The sequence below is a fragment of the Pleurodeles waltl genome, chromosome 5 (genome assembly GCF_031143425.1).
Source record: "Pleurodeles waltl isolate 20211129_DDA chromosome 5, aPleWal1.hap1.20221129, whole genome shotgun sequence".
NCBI classification, from domain to species: domain Eukaryota; kingdom Metazoa; phylum Chordata; class Amphibia; order Caudata; family Salamandridae; genus Pleurodeles; species Pleurodeles waltl.
Window position 1 is genome coordinate 124,243,938 of NC_090444.1, and position 23,014 is coordinate 124,266,951.

Consider the following 23,014-nt stretch of genomic DNA (forward strand, 5'->3'; position numbering starts at 1 on the left):
ACCAGGCAAGGATGCCCACTTTCCCCTCTTATTTGCACTAATACTGAAGCCACTGGCAGCATGGGTCCGCATGGACCCCCGATACGTGGCCTTAGAAGGATGGATCAGTGGGAGGAGAGAATATCTTTATAAGCCAATTACATTCTTTTATATGTTACAGACCTGCAGTCCTCCTTACATCAGACACTACATATCTTTACAATCTTCAGTAACTACTCTGGCTATACAATAAATTGGACTAAATCCACCATATACATACTATATGATCAGACGCCTTCCCTGCCTGTGGACTGTGAGGCCCAAATAGCACACGTGGGGTTCCTGTACCTAGGCATATTTGTGAAATCCAACCCAGCGATCTTCAATGGCAAAAATTTACAAGCCCCACTAACTAAGCAATGTCCAGCACTGTAGAACACTGCCCCTTTCATTACTGGGCAGGGTGGCACTACGTAAAATGATGTCTCTCCCTCCTTTCCTATACACCCTGCAAAATGTGCCTCACCCAGTCCCTGACACCTACTTTAAAGCTTTACTCTGACGGAGAAATAAGGGCCCTACTTTGGAATGGAGTGACACCATGTATAGCCTTAACCAAACTGACCCAGAGTGGGTGTGATGGAGGAATTGCACTACCAGACATCCAGAAACACTACTGGGCAGCGCAGATCACAGCCATAAATAGATGGATTCACCGTTCTGGATCACCTTGCTCTAAAACCAGGGGGTCACCTACGTGTCATTAACGCCAATCTCAAACACCTGCACCTCCAGGGTCCCACAATGCTCACAATCCAGATATGGCTTACAACACTTTGAAAACTGGGATGGGGGAATAGATCACCCAGGCAACACCACTACGGGACACATAAAAACTGGGCACACTGGGGTCCAGGCCAGACTTTGACAAATGGGACCTCACAGGTCTGTCCAGGGTGGGCAACCTCTGGGCCTGGGGGAGGGTGGTCCCCTTTAATGATCCAAAAATGGAATTCGACCTAGCACACAAAGAGACATTCTGTTACATCCAGGTCCGCCATGCACTCCAGGTGGCGATTCCCCAGGGGACAGATCTCCCTGAGTCGTCGCCATTAGAGGATAGACTACTTGATGACCACATACTCAGCATAGCAATATCCCTTACATACAGAAAACTGATCAACAATCCCTCTGATACACTTATACAACTATGCAAACACTGGGACGAAGATGTAGGGGGCCTGGCGGACAAAGAGTGGTTGGAGGCCTTGAACTCCCCTTGGGAGGGGGCAGTCAGGGCAAGTTTCTGTTTAGTACAGCTTAAAATCCTTCACAGGACATGCCTCTCCTGTAACAGACTGGTTAAAATGGGGAAGCAGGAAGACTCCACATGTGTGAGAAGGAGGCACATTTTTTCCATATACTTCGGAGCTGCCCTTTCGTTCACTCCTTCTGTAGGGGGGGGGGGGGGGGGGGAGGGTGTGGGGGGGGTGTGCTGTGCATGAATGAAGTACTGGGTGGCAGCCTTGCGCTCTTTGCTAAGTGGTGTCTCCTGAATGTATGGGATGCAACAGACAAACAGGATGGACCAAATCTGGGTGACGTTGGGTTTGGTGGTTGCTAAGTGCAACATAGCAAGATGATGGGGGTCCCCATCAACACCACGACTAGCTGACTGGAAAAACTATATGGATTGGTGTATGGTGGTGGAAAAAACTGTGAAATGGGGAAAGTGTGGGACAATTGGAATGCTTATAGAGGAAGTCCATGCACAGTAACCATCACAACAGTGCCCGGGACGACCCCCCCTGACCCCCCCACCCAACGGGACACCTTGATCTGGGGAGTGGGAGGGAAAGGTGAGGGAATGGGTCTCTTGTGACATTAGAACTTACATGATTGACTGTGTTGAAGTTTGTGTAAATGCTCACTGCTAACCTGCCTGCTTAGACTTAATAAAGTGCAAAAAAAATGATTAACATCTAAGCTGAAAGTTAATTTATTTATTTTAGAAGATGTGCCATCTGGATACGCCTTTGTTTGCATGTCAGGTAATTTACACAAGACAACACCACCATGTACATTGTCCCAAATCCTATTTGCTGCTGAGTGGAAGGATGCCGCCTGCGCAGTGTGCAATATATAATGGGTTGCTCTTCGAATGCAACTATAAAACCCTATCACTTTTGAGCTAATTTATTTAAAATATGCTGCTGTCATAGAGGCAGGCTGCACTTGTCTGCCTCCTGTAGAGAGTAATTCACCCAAAGGGGTGCTGGAAACAGAATGCCTAGTTCTGCATGGACAGCCCACCTACGCGGTAGTATTCTTTGTGGGTCCATCGGATGCGCCTTTCTCCAAGAGTGGCCAGAAAGGAACCTGGGAACACTGGAGGACTGAGGCAACCCACTCATGGGCCTTGGCCACCTGTTGCGTTAGCCTTCGTCCCTTCTCCAGCTGCCGCCATTCTTGCCTCACTAAGATGCGCCAACGCAGAGATATCAGTGAACATGGTGCGGATTCATGGCCTTGCACAAGACCGGACATCCTATGTGGTTCTGAGAAGGCCAAGGCCCATATTTAAACTTTTTTAGCGCATCATTTGCGTCATTTTTTGACGTAAAATACGGCGCAAACGTACAAAATACAATTGTATTTTGTAAGTTTGTGCTGCTTTTGCGGCAAAAAATGACGCAAATGCGGCGCTAAAAAAGTATAAATATGGGCCCAAGTGTCTACTAACGTGGTCTCATTTCTCAGTTACAATTCAGAAAAGTGGGGGCAAATTTAAGAATGGAATATAGGAGGCAAACGATTTCACAACAATCACAGTGGGTGGATTCAGGAGCCCACCCATCACTGCTGCAGCGGTCCATCGCGTGTTAAGGATTTTGGGGGTCGCGGGCACAAGACATTTTAGGGTCCACGGTTCAAAACAATTTTGAATTTTGTTACTCCTTTTTTACCTGCTAATGTAAAAACCCTTGATGCCAAACAATATTGAATTATTTTTAAACTTTCAGGCACTAGGGGGGTTGGAGGAGGTGTCCGAAAAAGCCTTAGGAAGATGCTAGATAGAGACAGGCAGAATTAAGTAGACACAGAGAGAGAGTGTGGTGGGATAAAGTGATATTCAGAGGTGAGGCAGAAATATCACTTTCTCAGGAGGAGGGGGCCTTGGGAGGTGAGAACCCTGGGCAATGAATAACAACATTGGCTGTTACTTTTCAAAGAAACGTCAGATCTACGTCACGTTAATAACCGTGCGCTACAAGAGAGCGCCAAGGCTGTGGAAGGCACTGCACACATGACTGCCCACGTGTTCCCCAACAAACGAATAATTTACTAATATAATCCCTCTGCGCATGCAGTGACGTTTATGTGGGGGTGGGGGCTTTGGGGAGGGCCACGATGCCAGCGCCGCTGCACCCTCATGTGCACAATTATGCCATCTTCAATCAAAATCCCTTTTTCTTTCGTTGGGACATCTGCGGATTCAAGGGCTTGCCTGGCGCATCCCATTGTTTCCGATCACTGAATACAAACGTGGCCCTTCGGTGTATTTGCATATGCAAATCACCGCCCTCCGCAGACACAATCCGCACTGAAGGGTCTTGTTAGCATCCTTTGTCTCCGGAGACAATCGCGTCACGAGTCGGAAGCAGACACGCACGACCCCCGGGGCAGACCCCCTTCACCCACTGCCCCGACCTGAGGCTAGAACCCTGGGGCAGACCCCTTCACCCCCCCAGGGTCTGAAACCACCTGATGAAAGACTGCATGCAGGAGCCCCCGCACCTTCACTCACCCACGGAAAATGTGCGCTTTCAGACACTCGGGAGAAGCCCAGGCACTTCCGTGGATGCTGACAGGGCCTTACAAAGCACGTGACAGGCACTTCCGTGGATGCTGACAGGGCCTTACAAAGCACGTGACAGGCACTGCAGTGGATGCTGACAGGGCCTTACAAAGCACGTGACAGGCACTTCCGTGGATGCTGACAGGGCCTTACAAAGCACGTGACAGGCACTGCAGTGGATGCTCACAAGGCCTTACAAAGCACGTGACAGGCACTGCAGTGGATGCTGACAGGGCCTTACAAAGCACGTGACAGGCACTGCGGTGGATGCTCACAAGGCCTTACAAAGCACGTGACAGGCACTTCCGTGGATGCTGACAGGGCCTTACAAAGCACGTGACAGGCACTGCGGTGGATGCTCACAAGGCCTTACAAAGCACGTGACAGGCACTTCCGTGGATGCTGACAGGGCCTTACAAAGCACGTGACAGGCACTGCGGTGGATGCTCACAAGGCCTTACAAAGCACGCGACAGGCACTTCGGTGGATGCTGACAAGGCCTTACAAAGCACGTGACATGCACTTCGGTGGATGCTGACAAGGCCTTACAAAGCACGCGACAGGCACTGCGGTGGATGCTGACAAGGCCTTACAAAGCACGTGACAGGCACTTCGGTGGATGCTGACAAGGCCTTACAAAGCACGTGACAGGCACTTCGGTGGATGCTGACAAGGCCTTACAAAGCACGTGACAGGCACTGCAGTGGATGCTCACAAGGCCTTACAAAGCACGTGACAGGCACTTCCGTGGATGCTGACAGGGCCTTACAAAGCACGTGACAGGCACTGCAGTGGATGCTCACAAGGCCTTACAAAGCACGTGACAGGCACTTCCGTGGATGCTGACAGGGCCTTACAAAGCACGTGACAGGCACTGCGGTGGATGCTCACAAGGCCTTACAAAGCACGCGACAGACACTTCGGTGGATGCTGACAGGGCCTTACAAAGCACGTGACATGCACTTCGGTGGATGCTCACAAGGCCTTACAAAGCACGCGACAGGCACTTCGGTGGATGCTGACAGGGCCTTACAAAGCACGTGACATGCACTTCGGTGGATGCCGACAAGGCCTTACAAAGCACGTGACAGGCACTTCGGTGGATGCTGACAGGGCCTTACAAAGCACGTGACAGGCACTTCGGTGGATGCTGACAAGGCCTTACAAAGCACGCGACAAGGCCTTACAAAGCACGTGACAGGCACTTCGGTGGATGCTAACAAGGCCTTACAAAGCACGTGACAGGCACTGGAGTGGATGCTGACAAGGCCTTACAAAGCACGTGACAGGCACTTCCGTGGATGCTAACAAGGCCTTACAAAGCACGTGACAGGCACTGCAGTGGATGCCGACAAGGCCTTACACAGGACGTAACAGGCACTGCAGTGGATGCCGCCAAGGCCTTACAAAGCACGTGACAGGCACTTCGGTGGACGCTGACACCGCCCAAGGCCCTTCAGGCTCCCTGCGAGCCAACACCGGGGCCAGGCCCAGCATTCCTCGAGTGCCTGCGCCGCTCACACGGTGTTATCACGTGTGACCCGCGGTCACCTGACAGCCTAGCTTTCAGGCCCCCGCAATCTGGAAGAACAAAGGCTCCCTACACTCACTCCTGCCTGCCCCGGTGGGAAGGAAGACAGTCTATGTATATCCGAGTTACTCCTGTGAGGGGGGCAGTTGCCGTACGCTTAACGCTCATAAAAGGAGCGCCCTGCACATAAAGCACCACGAGAGACAGCACTCAGTCACACATGCTCTGACATCCTAATGAGACACTCCAACGAATCAAACTCCACAAATATGTTGTTAAAAAAAACATACGACCTCCCCCAACCCAGCCCCTCTCCCCCCCACACCTTCAAATCTGTCTAGTGGGCTTTCTGCCCCTTCTGGGAAGGAGGGCACAGAGACTTCCATTTCTTTTTAGGGTGTGGGAGGGGGGCACTTGCTCATGCTTGTGGTGGCACTCCCATCCCCAATGTCTAGTGGGTGGATCCATGTTTGGGGGGAGGTCGTAGGCCTGTGGCAATCCCCAAACAGGGTTCCACTGGGTATGGGCCACTGTCACATTTCCAGTAGTATCTCTCCAGCAGAAATCGGGGCCAGGGGCATAGTTATTGCCCAGAGCGCCGAGCTAAGTGGAAGAAGACCGACCCTAAAGGCACGGTCTACTTTAACTTTTGTTACAGTGACATCAGCGCGCTGTGCGTGCAGCGTGTCATAGTAACAAAACAAAAAACACACACTTTCAGGGTGAAAAGGAAAAACTTTTCTTCCCTGTTCTGATTTTCTTTTGTTGTATTTTAAGAAAAACAAAAAAAAGTAATTATTGTGGTACATGCACCAGTAGGAATTTGGATTTTCGTTATCAACGCAGAGGATGAACAACTCATGTCCACCACCCTACTAAGGTGGGTGTTAACAGTTCGTCTATTGTATTCAGGCTGTGGTAGTAATCAGTCTTACGCGATGAAAACTCCACTGCTTAATGCAATCACTGCAGATGTCTGTGTGGGCAGCCGAACAGTCGCAGAGCTGAATCCTATTAGCACAGTGGGGAACAGTGATGTGTATTTATACAGACATGATGTCACAGCCTCTCACTGAAAGCACTGTCTACATGCATGTCCATAACTTAACATCGTATTATACGAGGTTTGATGGGCTGCACAAAGTGTGCTAAAATATTTAGTGTTTAAGATAAAATAAGGGGTTCAAAGTGTATATTTTTAGGAATAGGCTATCAGGCCATACACAGTGCAAATCACATGCATATATATATATATGTTTGTTAAATAAATTTCCAGTAGGGGGATGCACTCCAGAACTCGGGTAATGTAACAACCTTACATTACCTCTGAAGCCTAAAATGACTCCATCAATTAAAGTCCTAAACTGGTTTCCAAGCAGCCTTCGGATTGCTGATTAACTGCAGGCATTTACGTGACTTTTAGGTAGAAGGCATTTCTCTTCTTTCACTGCCTGTACCTTTGCCCTGACTTCACAGGGCCGGAGGCTCCCCAGGGACGGAACTAACCATTCAGTAATGGCTGTTTAATAAAACAAGCATTTGCAATGCAATGGGTCTCGCATTTGCTCGAGTTAGCGCTATTAGCGTTGTAAACTCCTAACCTGACTTTTCTTGCCACATAAACTGAAAATTAAAAGTAAAACAGTTTTACATAAGCGAGCCGATTCACAGTGACATGGCCGCCATGAGCATCAGTGTGAAGAGACATACAAAAGGAAAAAGAAGTTCGCTCGCAAATTTATCGGCAAAAAAAGAGTAATTAGCCATGTAACAGGGGCGATGAGCAAGGAGGAAACAAAACTTTCCCAAGGAGGGACAAATGTAAACCTTTTACCAATGTCAATGGATTTTTGAAGAGCACGCCCACGAACGAGGGGTAGTGATGGGCGTGAGGTGGGCATTGTTGAAAGCCCAGATACATACCAACAGGTCGGAAAAGCAGCGCATGCGCACTGCTATGCTCAACCTAAAAAGTAAGGGGAACTGAAAGACTGGGTGTGTCACTCACACCCAATAGATCCCACCCAGCGCAACACTGCTCAAGACTTAACACATGCAATAGAAGCTCTTGCACTGATAAGCTTAAAACAAGCATTGTCAAACAGATTAGGTCTTACTCGGGACACCAACTGGATTTACCGACACTTTTTAAAAATCCAGACAGTCACTGTGTGTGACCAAGCAGGCACAACGGCCATCTTGGAAAGGTGTCGCTTAAAGCTTAAGAAAAAGCATTAAAAGATGGCTGCTGCACACATGCAGACATCAGCAGCGACCATCTTGGAATGCTTTAAAAACCAACTAAAGATAGACAATACAGTGGAATATGGCGTTTAGAGTGCAAAGGACCTATGGAAGTCAAGCAGGGAAAGAAAGGAGGGGACTAATATTTTTATCTTAAAGAAATGGAGAGGTGGAAGAAGGGTATCACAGGAGCAATGACAGATTTACCAAGGGAGAGAAAATAATGTTGCATGCACTGAAATGCAAACTCCTGACATCAACAGTGGAAGGACACAACTCATCCAATCAAATACGGCGATACAGAAATTCTCTTTAGTCGGGACAGACAAAAGAATACAAGAGAAAGCTATTGAATCAGAAATAGGGACCGGAGATGGACAAGAAAGCCATGCTTCTTGTGCAGGGGGCAGGCAGAAAGCCTACTCTAGGTCTATATTGGATTCACCAGTTCTGTCTGCCAACAGACAGCAAAAGCAGTCAGTAGAAAATACCTCAAATATATTACAAATAATGGTAAGTGGGAATCTTTTCAAGTCACAAGTATGAACCCCCCAAAACTTTTCTAGGCAAATACGCTATACAGATATTCATAAACTAACTAACTTTACTCAACTGTAAGAAGTTCAAGCTTGGGGGGGAGGGAGGACTACTCTGTATTTGAAATCAGTGGGCAAAAAGGCCGTCTACTACAGGGGAGAAAATGCTGACCAATGCATCTGAAAAACACAGATGCTACAGAGAAGAAAGCAACCCTTTTAAAGGTCTAGGTGTTGATGATGCAGGTATCAAGTAGATTTATTGCTAACAATGTACAGACAGGGAGTAAGGAGCCACTCCTTTCAACCAATGCCTCTTGTCAACCTGCCTCCTGCATCCACTGGCTGAATGGCTTGTCAATCATGTCTTGGTTTAGCACAATGGAATATTCAGCACTCACATATTACTACTGGTTGTTTGAGTGTATCCTTTCTCCTCCTGTGTGAGGGCCTACTTTACAATGATAGCCCCGTCTGCTGGATCCATCCCATCTGCCAGATCTATTTGCGTTAACTATACATCTTTTTTCTGAAGCTTCCATTTTTATGCTTTTGTGCCCTTGCTCCCCAGTACAAAAATAAAATTGGCAGATACACTAGGTTTGACGCTCATACAGCATGGGCATGCTTGATACCAGTGTCCAACCTTCTGGATATAGTAATGTGTGTGTGACTGTGTCAGAAGTCCCAGGTAAACATAGCAATGCTTGTGCTAGGCCGGTACCGCACCTGCTGTCAACTGGCCAAGCTCCTTCAAAGACGGTTCCCATTGGTTACATGTACAGCCTTCTTCAGCACCTTCCATCATTCACAACAAATGCCTATGACAAGAAGATTTTGGGTTACACAAGCCCAAAACCCTGAAGAAGTAACTGGCCGCAGCTAGTCGAGATATTGGGGGAAAAAGAGAAACAATGTATCATCTAAGAGCACTTGGCAAATCTGCTTTCCTCGGGGTCCTGCTTAAACCAGAGGGTTATTGGGGCGCCTGCACGCTTCAGCCTCCATTGTACGCCATGGACCCCAAAGCAAATGGCTGGGAGGTGGCCAGTGCATGGCAAGAGACATTAGCAGGGAAGAGGTGTCGTTTTTTCCGCGGCAAAGGGTTTAAGGAGACAAAGACCATTCGTATTTCCAACACCTGCGAACCAGCAAAAGGCAGCAGGACAGTAATTGTACCCAAAGGTGTCTCTTCTGCGGTAACCAGCACCCTGCGCCGCCGGAACACGTGTTTATGAATGATACAGGATTAAATGAAATGCACTCTTTTAAATGGGATCACATTCCGAGGCTGGGACCCTGGAACTGCAAAGAGAAGGCTAAAGTGCATAAAGCAGGCATGAGGTCAAAGGGAGGGGGGGAGAGAACAGGGAAAGATGCAAGGGGGGTAGAGAATGACAAGGAGAGGAGAGTAAGCAAAGAACAGAGAGAGAGTTGGGAGAGACCAAAGGAAGGGCAGGTGACAGCCGCCAAGTAAGGATGAGAGGGAATAAAACGAGAGAAGGGAAACTAAGAGTTAAACAACTGGGATGGACACTCAGGAGGCTGGGAGTAAGAAGAGAGCCCAGAGGGGGGATGCTGAGGTAAGATCAAAAAGAGAAAGGACACGGCAAAGATGGGAGAAGGACAAGGAGACCGAGTTGAGAGGGGAGGAAACATGGTGGGATGAAGGAGAAAGACAAGCGCGTGAGAGCAGGGAGAGAAAGAAAGCTGTGTGTGAGAAAAGAATGGTGTCAGGAAGAGGAGATGGTGGCGAGTCGCGTAAAAGAAAAGTTAGTAAGAAAGTGAGGGTGATGAGTGAAAAGGGGAGGGAAAAAAGAACCAGATAAATTAAAGGAAGGCAAGACCAGATAGGAGGGTTGGGGAACGAGTAAAGTGAGGAGAGAGATTTCTGGCAGGAGGGGATGGAGATGGGGATGTACAGGGGAGAAGACAAAGAAAGAAGAGAAATAGAATGTGAAAAAGAGGATAAAATTAGATATATGAAGGTGAGCAGAGAAGTTGGGAAGAGACACAGGTGTGTGATGAGGGAAAAATAAATTGGGAGAGGGGAGAGAGAAGAAAGGGAAGAGTCTTAGAGCCTAGACTTAGAAGGGAGAGGACTGAGGTGGCAATGGTGAAAACAGAGGAAGGAGAAACGAGGGGTAAGAGGGATGAGAGATTGCGTAAGAAAAAGGATGGCAAGCGCAAGAAGAGGATGAGAGAAAGGCTGGTGTATGAAGAAAGTAACAAAAATTGCCAGAGAAGTATAAGGGAGGGAATGATGAATCAGGGGAAAATAGTACTATGGAAATAATTAATAAGGGTCACTACACGGTAAGGTTTTTGTAATATATTGTCTAAGCATACTCCTTACTTCCTCCTCAATTTCCTGGGGTAACTGCACCTAATTCTGGAAGCAATGTTTCAACAAGCCATACGCAAAGTCACAAACAAAAACATATATATGTATACACACACATAGATATATACAAATAAAAAATACACATATATATATATATATATATATATTTTTTTTTTTTTACAGAAAGAGATTGGGGGTGGGGGGGTTCACAGCACTTTCCACTCTGGCCACTATCTTGCTTGACACCACACCACCTGGCACTCCATGTGCCCCTGCCACAGTTCTTCCAGTGTGCTCTGACAATGCATTTCTATGAACAGCTCAAACTTCACTATGGATCTCTGATAAATCGGCAAACTTCCAAAAAAGAGGAACCCGCGCCGTGGGAGTAGTTTGGACTGGTTCATCTGATCTGTTAATAACCAAATAAATGGTTCAAGCTGGACAACAAACTAAAGAGAGAGATGAACAATCACACAGCCAACATTGCATTATTCACTCTCACAATCAGGGTACACTCCTCATCTGGGTTACGAATACTTGCCAGGGACAACAATGCCCAGAATCCACCAGTGTATGGGAAAGAGTTCTCTGCTCAACTGTCCTGCAGAAGAAAAGGACTTCTTTCTCTGCCATGGTCACAGCTGCCTAAGCAGAAAAAGAGGCCATGTGTGAAATACCACAGCCAGAACATAACTGGGCAGAACAGGAAAGGCAGAGCAGTGATCTCGCGCTCCCATCTGTTCTGCGGCCTAAAATAACATAAAAAGGCCTCAAAAGCATTGCACAGCATATGTACACAAGGCTAAAACAGCATAAAAACCAGGAATCTGCAGCAGAAATGCAAGGGTCTCAGCTAAGGATGGGCACTTCCAGGAAGTGAGCAGCTGCCTGATCTCGGTTCATCAACGCACCGCTCCCTCAAAATTATTCGCACCCACAAATGCGCCTGGCGATTTTAAGTTTGTTCCTTGCCTTATTCCAGATAAAAGCACTAAAAATGCTAATATGGTCTATTGAACAAGTGTTGTTTTTTATCGAGTCAGGAGACTGAACCCATTTGTGATGAAGAGAAAACAGGACATGTTTGTCTCACGTTAGTCTTTAAAAGGTATGAAAGAACTAAGGATATGAATTTGCCAACAAATGAAGTTTAGTGCCATGTTACTGCGATTAGCTAATATGACTTAAGTGAAGGACAAAGCAATTTACAGCACATACACTTTCTATGTACAACTGATGCACTAACTCCTGTGTGCGGCTTTTCCTTATGCAGCTCTGCTCTGGAAGCTTAATATATATATGTGTTAGAAATGGGGTCTTTGGTTGACAGTCAGGTTACCCCCTGTTCAAGCAAGGACCCTCACTCTAGTTAGGATAAAAGAGAATCACCCTCAGCTAACCCCTGCTTACCCCCTTGGTAGCTTGGCAGAGCAGTAGGCTTAACCTCAGAGTGCTGGGCGTAAAGTATTTGTACCAACACACACAGCAACTTAATGAAAACACTACAAAATGACACAACACCAGTTTAGAAAAATAGGAAATATTTATCTAGACAAAACAAGACCAAAACGACAAAAATCCAGCATACACAAGTCAAGTTATGATTTTTTAAAGGTTTAAAATAAAAAGAGTCTTTAGGTAGTTGTAACAACACACTAGCGCTGCTAGCGTGAAAATGTACCTGATTTGCGGCAAAAATAACCCCGCACGGGCGGTGTGCGTCGAAAATAACCCTGCACGGGTATATGCGTTGAAAACAGCTCGGCACGGCGAGGCGCGTCGAAAAAGCCAGCCACGCGACGGTCCGAAAGTCCCGCGGCGCTGGTTGCGATCTCTCAGCCTTCGTCAGCGATGCTGCGCGTCGTTTCTCCTGCTCCGGGCGTCGATTCTCCGGTCGCGTTTCCTGCGGCGTCGTTTCTCAGCTACGGAGCCGGCGTCGCGTCGTTTTCTCAGCCGCGATCGGATTCGCGTCGATCTTTTCTCCGCACGGTGCGCGGTGCGTGTATTTTTGTCCTTAGGCTGCCAGCCTCTCCTTTCAGGGTCCCAGGAACTGGAAGGGCACCACAGAGCAGAGTAGGGGTCTCTCCAGAGACTCCAGGTGCTGGCAGGAAGAAGTCTTTGCTATCCCTGAGACTTCAACAACAGGAGGCAAGCTCTACATCAAGCCCTTGGAGATTTCTTCTTCAAGATGGAAGGCACACAAAGTCCAGTCTTTGCCCTCTTACTCAGGCAGAAGCAGCACTGCAGGAAAGCTCCACAAAGCACAGTCACAGGCAGGGCAGCACTTGTTCCTCAGCGATCAGCTCTTCTCCAGGCAGAGGTTCCTCTTGATTCCAGAAGTGTTTCTAAAGTTTGTAAGTTTGGGTGCCCTTCTTATACTCATTTTAGTCTTTGAAGTCACCTTTCTTCAAAGGGGACTCACACCTTCTTGTGAAATCCTGCCTTGCCCAGGCAAGGCCTCAGACACACACCAGGGGGCTGGAGACAGCATTGTCAGAGGCAGGCACAGTCCTTTCAGATGAGAGTGACCACTCCACCCCTCCCTCCTAGCAGAGATGGCTAATCAGGAAATGCAGATCACACCCCAGCTCCCTTTGTGTCACTGTCTGGTGTGAGGTGAAAAACAACCCAACTGTCAAACTGACCCAGACAGGGAATCCACAAACAAGGCAGAGTCACAGAATGGTTTAAGCAAGAAAATGCTCACTTTCTAAAAGTGGCATTTCCAAACTCACAATCTCAAAATCAACTTTACTAAAAGATGCATTTTTAAATTGTGAGTTCAGGGATCCCAAACTCCACCTGTCCATCTCTTCTCTAGGGGAATCTACACTTTAATCATATTTAAAGGTAGCCCCCATATTATCCTATGAGAGAGAGACAGACCTTGCAACAGTGAAAACGAAATTGGCAGTATTTCACTGTCAGGACATATAAACCACATTACTATATGTCCTACCTTATCCATACACTGCACCCTGCCCTTGGGGCTACCTAGGGCATACCTTAGGGGTGCCTTACATGTAAGGAAAGGGAAGGTTTAGGCCTGGCAAGTGGGTACACTTGCCAAGTCGACTTTACAGTGTAAAAATACACACACAGACACTGCAGTGGCAGGTCTGAGACATGATTACAGAGCTACTTATGTGGGTGGCACAACCAGTGCTGCAGGCCCACTAGTAGCATTTGATTTACAGGCCCTGGCACCTCTAGTGCCCCTTACTAGGGACTTACTAGTAAATCAAATATGCCAATCATGGATAAACCACTTACATACAATTTAAACAGGAGAGCATATGCACTTTAGCACTGGTTAGCAGTGGTAAAGTGCTCAGAGTTGAAAAGCCAACAGCAACATGTCAGAAAAATATAGGAGGCAGGAGGCAAAAAAGTCTGGGGATGACCCTGCAAAAGCAAAAGTCCAACACGACCCCCTACCAGCCTAAAGCCAGGGGAGAACAATCAATACCTTGATGTACTTCCCTGATTGGGGCGATAGAACAGGGACCCAGGCCCACAACAGCAGGGGCATGCTCCAGTTCTACGCCTTCCTGACTCCAGTTGGATCCCTCTGTCCATACTCTCAGGGCCCACTAAGCTAACCCATGGGGAACCCTTCTCCACATCTACAGACACCATCTGTGCAACACCTAACTTTACTTTGCTCACAGATGTATTGCAATGGGCAGATAGTACCACCAGGGCCAACACAATGGTGTTGCCCACTCCACCCCTGGGGTGTGACTCTCGTCCTTCCCCCCCCAGGGGCAACTCTGTCCACCAGGACAGCCAGCCACAGTGGCCCCAGACAACTGTCAGGGATGAGAGCCCGACCTCAGGCCTCTCTAACCACTGTGACTGTGGAGAGTGGGGGGTGGTAGCCCCAGGTGCCTGGCACCCTTTGACCACTCTCTCTTCCACCAGGTCAGGGATGACAACCTGACCCTGGTCCTCCCCTCTGGGGCTCTGTACCCTCCCTGCAGAAGCGGCACCCCCAGAGTCAAAAACTGTCAGGGTGCTTGTAGAAGCAGTCCTGCACAATTCTTCCATCAGTGCAGGGATGTTAACCTGCAACTGATCCTCCAACCTGGGGTCTGTACCTTCAGGTTGGACCAGGGCCAGGGGTGAGGCTTCCCTCCCCCTGCCCTCTCTTCTGGGGTCCTGAACCACCCAACTAGGAGCGGCCCCCCCAGAAGACAACATGGTAGGGGCACTGTTAGCAGTAGCCCCTTCCTCCAGGTCAGGGGGGACACCCTTAACCTGGCCTCCCAATCCAGGGCCTGTACCCACAGACTGGATCACTGCCTGGCAAACCAGGACTTCTTGGGGGGCATACCTACCCCCTACCAGGTCAGAGTTTACCCTCTGAACCTGGTCATCCAACCCAGGGTCACCACCCTGCGGTTGAACCACTGCCTGGCACACCAGGACTTCCTTGGGAGCACACTTACCCCCCATCAGGTCAGAGTTTACCCCCTGAACCTGATCATTCAACCCAGAGTCACCACCCTGCGGTTGAACCATTGCCTGGCACACCAGGACTTCCAGGGGGGCACACTTACCCCCCTCAAGGGACACACTGTCCCGAAGGGCCACACAAGAGTCTGGCTGGCGCAGGTCTCCTGACCTCTGCCCATGTGACAGAGTCTGGATTCCCCCCAGCCCAGAAATGGTCTCACCAAGGTCATTCATGGGGGGCTCTGCTCTCAGAGCTGACCCCTGACCCTCCAGGTTCTCCACTGGGGTCCGCAACCCCCTCTCAACCCTCTGTCTGGACTTCTGCACCCCCTCACTAGGAGTGGTACTGCCAGACACCAGAACTGGTGGGACGCTGGCTACAGCCGCCCCCCCAAGTTCTCCTGACACTGTGGGGTCTCCCTCAACAGATGGCCCTATGGTACAGGCTAGGCTCCCCTCCTGGTGTTCCCGCAGGGAACCCTCCAGGACCTGGGACCGGATCTCGGGCACCTTGGGCCTCAACCCATCCCCATTCCCTCTCCTCTGAGACTGGACATGGGGTCCCTCACCCATCCCACTACACTGGGACCTACCTGGGACACTACAATCCTTCCCTACCTCACCTGGTTGGGAACTACCTAGACCACTCCTCTCAGGAGCACCCCCAAATGCCTCTTCAGACTCTCTGGTACTCACCCAGAAGTCTGCCTCCATTGTAAGCTCCCTGGGGTCAGAGAACTCACACTCCACCTGGTGTTGGCATAGCTCTGGAAAATAAGGACTAGACATATGCTCTCCAGCAATTACATCACTCAGCCCCTCACATGAATTAACCAAAGTACCCTTCACCCAACCATCCAGTGACTCTGCTTTGAAAAAGCACCCCACATCACCCTCCTGAGACTGGTGAGACAGTACCTGACTGTCCCTGACACTCAACCCACACTCTTCTGGGAGGTCTTCACACTCCATAACCAGGACTTCTACCTGGGGGGAACCCCTCTCCCTGTCACTCTCAACTAGAGTCAGTAGAGTGTCCCTCCCACCAGTAGGAATATGACTCCCCATGCCAGTTCCCCAATCCACCTCAGAGACCCTGTGCATCACTGGAGCTACCTCATACCCCTGAACCTCCTGGCGTGTGTTAACTCCCTCCTTCAAGTAGGGCACCACCTCTCTGGGCATGTGTACTTCTGCAGCATCACTGGATATACAATTGTTGCTGCCACCATTCCAGCTGGACTCAGCCCTCATGACTTCCAGCTCTTTCAATTTAAGCTCGTAAGCATAAATCATTTTTTTAATCTCTAAGTCCCTCCTCCTTTCTGCCAGGACTAAGGCTCTCTTCTCCTCGGCCCTCTTAAGCTCTTCCAGACTCCGGATTCGAGCTAGGAGCCTATCATCTCTTTCTGTTCCCTCCTCAGGGCCACTGCCCTCCTCTTTGGAGTAGTCCTCCTCCTCAGAGTAGTTATCCTCCTCAGACTCATTTGGTGGTGTTGCCTGACAACGTTTCAATTCATCCTGAAACAGGGCTGACTCAAGATCCTCCCTTCTGGATTCCTTGTTCACAGCCAGTCCCCTTTCCATGCAGAATGCTTTAAGCTGCCACTTTTTATACATAGATAGGTGCCAGAAATTGACTTCCATTTCTGCAAAGGCTTCACAACCAAAAAACAAAGTCCAAAAATATCATCAATACTTCCAGGAGGACATCAGAGAACAAAAAGCAGAATCACAAGACAAGTAGTATGTGGTCACGTAGTGGTCTGAGATCAAAACAGTAGTGTACACTTATTTACTGTATGTCAAGTACAAATACAAGTCCAAATCCCGACCGCTGGTCACCAATGTTAGAAATGGGGTCTTTGGTTGACAGTCAGGTTACCCCCTGTTCAAGCAAGGACCCTCACTCTAGTTAGGATAAAAGAGAATCACCCTCAGCTAACCCCTGCTTACCCCCTTGGTAGCTTGGCAGAGCAGTAGGCTTAACCTCAGAGTGCTGGGCGTAAAGTATTTGTACCAACACACACAGCAACTTAATGAAAACACTACAAAATGACACAACACCAGTTTAGAAAAATAGGAAATATTTATCTAGACAAAACAAGACCAAAACGACAAAAATCCAGCATACACAAGTCAAGTTATGATTTTTTAAAGGTTTAAAATAAAAAGAGTCTTTAGGTAGTTGTAACAACACACTAGCGCTGCTAGCGTGAAAATGTACCTGATTTGCGGCAAAAATAACCCCGCACGGGCGGTGTGCGTCGAAAATAACCCTGCACGGGTATATGCGTTGAAAACAGCTCGGCACGGCGAGGCGCGTCGAAAAAGCCAGCCACGCGACGGTCCGAAAGTCCCGCGGCGCTGGTTGCGATCTCTCAGCCTTCGTCAGCGATGCTGCGCGTCGTTTCTCCTGCTCCGGGCGTCGATTCTCCGGTCGCGTTTCCTGCGGCGTCGTTTCTCAGCTACGGAGCCGGCGTCGCGTCGTTTTCTCAGCCGCGATCGGATTCGCGTCGATCTTTTCTCCGCACGGTGCGCGGTGCGTGTATTTTTGTCCTTAGGCTGCCAGCCTCTCCTTTCAGGGTCCCAGGAACTGGAAGGGCACCACAGAGCAGAGTAGGGGTCTCTCCAGAGACTCCAGGTGCTGGCAGGAAGAAGTCTTTGCTATCCCTGAGACTTCAACAACAGGAGGCAAGCTCTACATCAAGCCCTTGGAGATTTCTTCTTCAAGATGGAAGGCACACAAAGTCCAGTCTTTGCCCTCTTACTCAGGCAGAAGCAGCACTGCAGGAAAGCTCCACAAAGCACAGTCACAGGCAGGGCAGCACTTGTTCCTCAGCGATCAGCTCTTCTCCAGGCAGAGGTTCCTCTTGATTCCAGAAGTGTTTCTAAAGTTTGTAAGTTTGGGTGCCCTTCTTATACTCATTTTAGTCTTTGAAGTCACCTTTCTTCAAAGGGGACTCACACCTTCTTGTGAAATCCTGCCTTGCCCAGGCAAGGCCTCAGACACACACCAGGGGGCTGGAGACAGCATTGTCAGAGGCAGGCACAGTCCTTTCAGATGAGAGTGACCACTCCACCCCTCCCTCCTAGCAGAGATGGCTAATCAGGAAATGCAGATCACACCCCAGCTCCCTTTGTGTCACTGTCTGGTGTGAGGTGAAAAACAACCCAACTGTCAAACTGACCCAGACAGGGAATCCACAAACAAGGCAGAGTCACAGAATGGTTTAAGCAAGAAAATGCTCACTTTCTAAAAGTGGCATTTCCAAACTCACAATCTCAAAATCAACTTTACTAAAAGATGCATTTTTAAATTGTGAGTTCAGGGATCCCAAACTCCACCTGTCCATCTCTTCTCTAGGGGAATCTACACTTTAATCATATTTAAAGGTAGCCCCCATATTATCCTATGAGAGAGAGACAGACCTTGCAACAGTGAAAACGAAATTGGCAGTATTTCACTGTCAGGACATATAAACCACATTACTATATGTCCTACCTTATCCATACACTGCACCCTGCCCTTGGGGCTACCTAGGGCATACCTTAGGGGTGCCTTACATGTAAGGAAAGGGAAGGTTTAGGCCTGGCAAGTGGGTACACTTGCCAAGTCGACTTTACAGTGTAAAAATACACACACAGACACTGCAGTGGCAGGTCTGAGACATGATTACAGAGCTACTTATGTGGGTGGCACAACCAGTGCTGCAGGCCCACTAGTAGCATTTGATTTACAGGCCCTGGCACCTCTAGTGCCCCTTACTAGGGACTTACTAGTAAATCAAATATGCCAATCATGGATAAACCACTTACATACAATTTAAACAGGAGAGCATATGCACTTTAGCACTGGTTAGCAGTGGTAAAGTGCTCAGAGTTGAAAAGCCAACAGCAACATGTCAGAAAAATATAGGAGGCAGGAGGCAAAAAAGTCTGGGGATGACCCTGCAAAAGCAAAAGTCCAACAATATGGTTTTGCCTTTTCCAACTGCATACATTTTACACATTATATTTGATTGACTGTTCTATTTTGGAATTGGAAGATGCATTTTATTTTTTATTTTTCTTCTTCCTTTCTTCCCTGTCAACATGATCCCCCTTTTTTTCAGCAGAAGACGAAGTTACATTGACTGCTGGGAAGTAGGGTTGTCAGAAGCCACACAGGTGCTACTAACTGGATGATGCTTGAAAGGTAAAACCAAGTCAACAGTGGAAGCCCTGGTGTCAGCGCTCTGCCACTCGCACAACACAACCCCTTGGAGATTGATGTCTCACTCAGAATGGATGATGAGAGGTAGTGTTTACCCTGCGAAAGCCCACACGGTCCAGTGCACGATGACCCCTTCCCGCCACCTGTCCCTGACAAAGGCAAGCGCACAAGTAAACTGAAGCTACGATGCAGGGCCAACGAATAAGCCAGATTCATCTGAGAGTGCGCGGGAAAGAAACGCCGCCATTTTAGGCGGCCCTGAGAATTTGTGAGGAAACACCACCATTTAGGGCTGCACCCTGTAATCTGCCATACCCATTCTTTTGTTCTTCAAGAATGTACACATTTGAAATCCTATGCTAGCAACCACTTCTAAACATATTTATTTGGGAAAAATCCACTAAACCCTTCGGCCTGTTATTCACAAGGGTCGAGTGCTTAACACCAATGTCGACAACAGGGAGCGCTAATCACACAGAGGTCCTTAAGAGAACCGGTGAAACAAACAGGAGCCAAGCCACATTGGTAGAATCCAGACTCATTTTATGGTCAAAATCTTGAAAGTGCATACACATGGCAATTGTCAACAGCAGCAACACGAGTCAACGTACATGTGGTACCACACTAAACAGAACTGCTGAATGACCTGCTGGAAGAAAGGGTGGTGTGGTCGCGAGAACACTAATATTAATCACGAGTAATGCAATATACATCAAAGCCTCAATCTGTCGTGCAAAACATGGAGTAAAAGTGACTGCAAAGAAGCAAGCACGTGTGGCAGCTTTTCTAGGTACTGGAAGAAGACATTACATTTCCCTGTATTTGACCTGCATCCTTTACACAGCATCTATAAAGTGCATTAAGATCTGAACACGTACAGGCACTTGCACTACTGTGACAACTATACACTACTGTCGGTGATAAGTGCAAATAAAACACAACAGCACACGGGGCTTACTTTCCAATGAATCATATTTCCATCCTGAAGGGGAGGGGGCTTCAATTTATCCACCCCAACAAGTTAAAAAACGTGCAAAGTTTTAATGAAACGAGTTAAAGATGCCACTGCTGACAAGTGAACTCCCAAAACAATGTATATGAATAGTTCTAAGCAAAGGAAAAACGTATAATTGCTTCCAACAGTTCAGAACCTTATAACAAAGAAAAAAGGACTAGGAAACATGAGGGTACGTGCAAGATGAAAAAAAAAAACAAAAAAAAACAATTGGCAGAGACCATTTCCCAACACATTTACAATATGGCAAATGTACATGGAGGAATCATAACAGTGTTAATAATATAAGACCACAAGTGATGAATCTAGAGCAACAACACTGAAAACAAGAATACAACTTATCATGAAGGTGCAGAAGACCCTCCCCTAGGGCAGTCCCTCCAACACACAGGATGGGTCTACAACATAAGGATACATCACAATTTGAGTTAACCCGCCAGAGGCTAAGATCGCTAATTTCAGGTCTGGTGGAAATTTTGTGCTGTGACTGCATACCCGCAATCAGCAACACACATGGCGTGTAATTCGCTGGTGTGTATGCTGCACCAGTCTAAGTTTTGGACTACACAATTGGGTGTGGTGCAGTTAAGTGTCCAGATTTCCTAGTTCTAAGGTGTGCAAGCCCGAAACATGCCCCATACATTTTGTGCCAGGTTTTACCTTGTGCAAATCCAGCATCATGTGGGCAAAATCTTTTGTGGTGCAAATATGCATTAGAAGCGGGATTTGGCCCAAGTCGGTGTGAGGGTCTAAATGTTGTATTCTGAAGTGATGGCGTTTGATGTTACCATTAACAATAAATAACAATGGAGTAACAATATTTATCAGCAGCATAGAGGACTGCAGTACCGACTGACGTACATATTATATATTCACTCTGCGCGTAGCTTACCTCGCATCTCCTTTAGAAAGATTGGTGTTCGCAGGATACAGAATGATCTGATTGTTCTCGACGTCCACCACACATTTAGTATGCAGTTCATGTTCTATGGAGAAATCAGAAAGCAAACAGATCACTATCTGCACTTAAAAGTTAAACAACGTCTGCACATGTTTTACTGTGTTTTACTTGGGAGTTTTCTATAACAAAGCATTGCAACTTAAACCATGCCTAGCTTTTCTTGACTGTGTGATCCAATTAGAGTCACTTTGAGAAAGCACCTCAGACTTCCAGGATATGGGCATATTTGTAATTTTGAAATAATTTCTCGTAACACATTGATGTCCATTTGAGGCCAGCAGTGTCCTACAAGGCAGACCCTGATTCAAAGAGTCCACATCTCACCTGGAAGCCAGGCACATAGGGAGAGCGGGATCTTCCCATGATTCCTGAAGGAGCATCTAATGTTCTCTTGACCAACTAAGCATCTTAAATTGTATGAGGCTCTGTATCGAGAAGAAATTTGAGCTCTGACGCGCCCAGCGATGTCCATCTGGAAGTTTGTAGTGATTGTGGCTGTGCTTTGTCTTTATTGGAGGTTACTGTAAGGTGACTTCCAGCAGTTCAAGCGTCTTCACAAGAATGCCAACTAGCAGCTTCTGGTATTTATCTTGCCACAGTGGAAGTTTTTGAACAGATTGGCAACAGTATCATATTGAGACTTATCAAAGACCTTCATCCAATGAATTGCTATATAGGATCCAGTCCATTTTAATATTCCCATGTTGAGTAAAACAAGTTTGAATATTTACTTTACACTTCTGGAGAACTTAGGTAAAAATTAATGGAGTATTGCTTTTGCATGAAACTGACCAGAGGGGCACCAAAGTTTCATAATGACAGGGTCATAATGCAGGCCCTTACAGCCCCTGTAGTGCAGAGGGGCCTTCAACTCTCCAAGGGGTCACCCATTCCGCCCAAGGTCAAAAAATATCTGTGAGATATGGGACACTGCAGGGCACCTCATCGCATTCTGCAAGGGGCAGGACAATCGTTTTACATTACTGCACTATACTATGGACACATGCAAAGACACTCCAGGTGGTTCACATATTTCTGGGGTGGCATGAAATAAAGACCGTGAGAAGACCACAAAATGAGTGCTCAGGGTATTTCGGGGTCCTTACATAGCAAACAGTCAGTCTTAAGATCCAACCAAATTTGAAAAATAAAAACATTTATCTAGATGTATAACTGTTTTTATTTACACATTTAGGGAATAAGAAACCGGGAAACACATTTGTATAACCGATGTTTTTCCTCATGGACATCTGAAGTGGAACAGATCTGCCATATGTGAAGGGGGGAAAAAAAAAAAAAAATATATATCACAAAGTAAAACTGTGCAGACACAGCATAAGTTATAAAGTCAACCCCATAACTTTCCTGTACTTTAAAAGTTTGAAGTCAGATGTGTGATAGCACGTGGGAAAAGAAGCAAAAAGTCAAGACTAAATTTAGAGACAGAATATGATATTGAAAACTGCTTCCATGTTTTTACCTTGGATAAGACATGAACTATATAAATGTTTTCAGAAGGCACACTGGGAGTATAGTTTGCTGCAAGACAACATCTCCCGAACAGAAAACAGACTGCAATGAACTTCCCTGATAAATGGTCACAGGGAAGTCTGGTAGATTTGCAGGTTTCCTATGCACGATCCGGATAGGAAGCTGACCCAGGCCCAGGGCTGATCATCTGTTTGGTGGCACTTGCCCCGAGGCAAATCTTTAGGAAGTGGGATAATAATCCTAGGAAGTGCATTGTGTAGGTCGTAGCAAGCACCTACAATATAAACTGTTCCATTGTCTATCCTATTCATTTAGTTAACAGACTCACATGTCTACCACTCCCAATAGCAGTTTATATTACCGCCTACTAATCCACC

At 47.5% G+C, this 23,014-nt stretch overlaps 1 protein-coding gene across 2 annotated transcripts in view; it reads right to left on the minus strand.

Moving 5' to 3' along the window:
- The window catches only part of KIF13B (kinesin family member 13B), a 537,272-nt gene that overhangs the window by 468,573 nt on the left and 45,685 nt on the right, over positions 1 to 23,014 (minus strand). For both annotated transcript variants that reach the window (XM_069233796.1, XM_069233797.1), the window contains exon 2: positions 21,078 to 21,171. In XM_069233796.1, the coding sequence (XP_069089897.1) occupies positions 21,078 to 21,171 (94 nt within the window). The remainder of the gene's footprint in view (positions 1 to 21,077; positions 21,172 to 23,014) is intronic.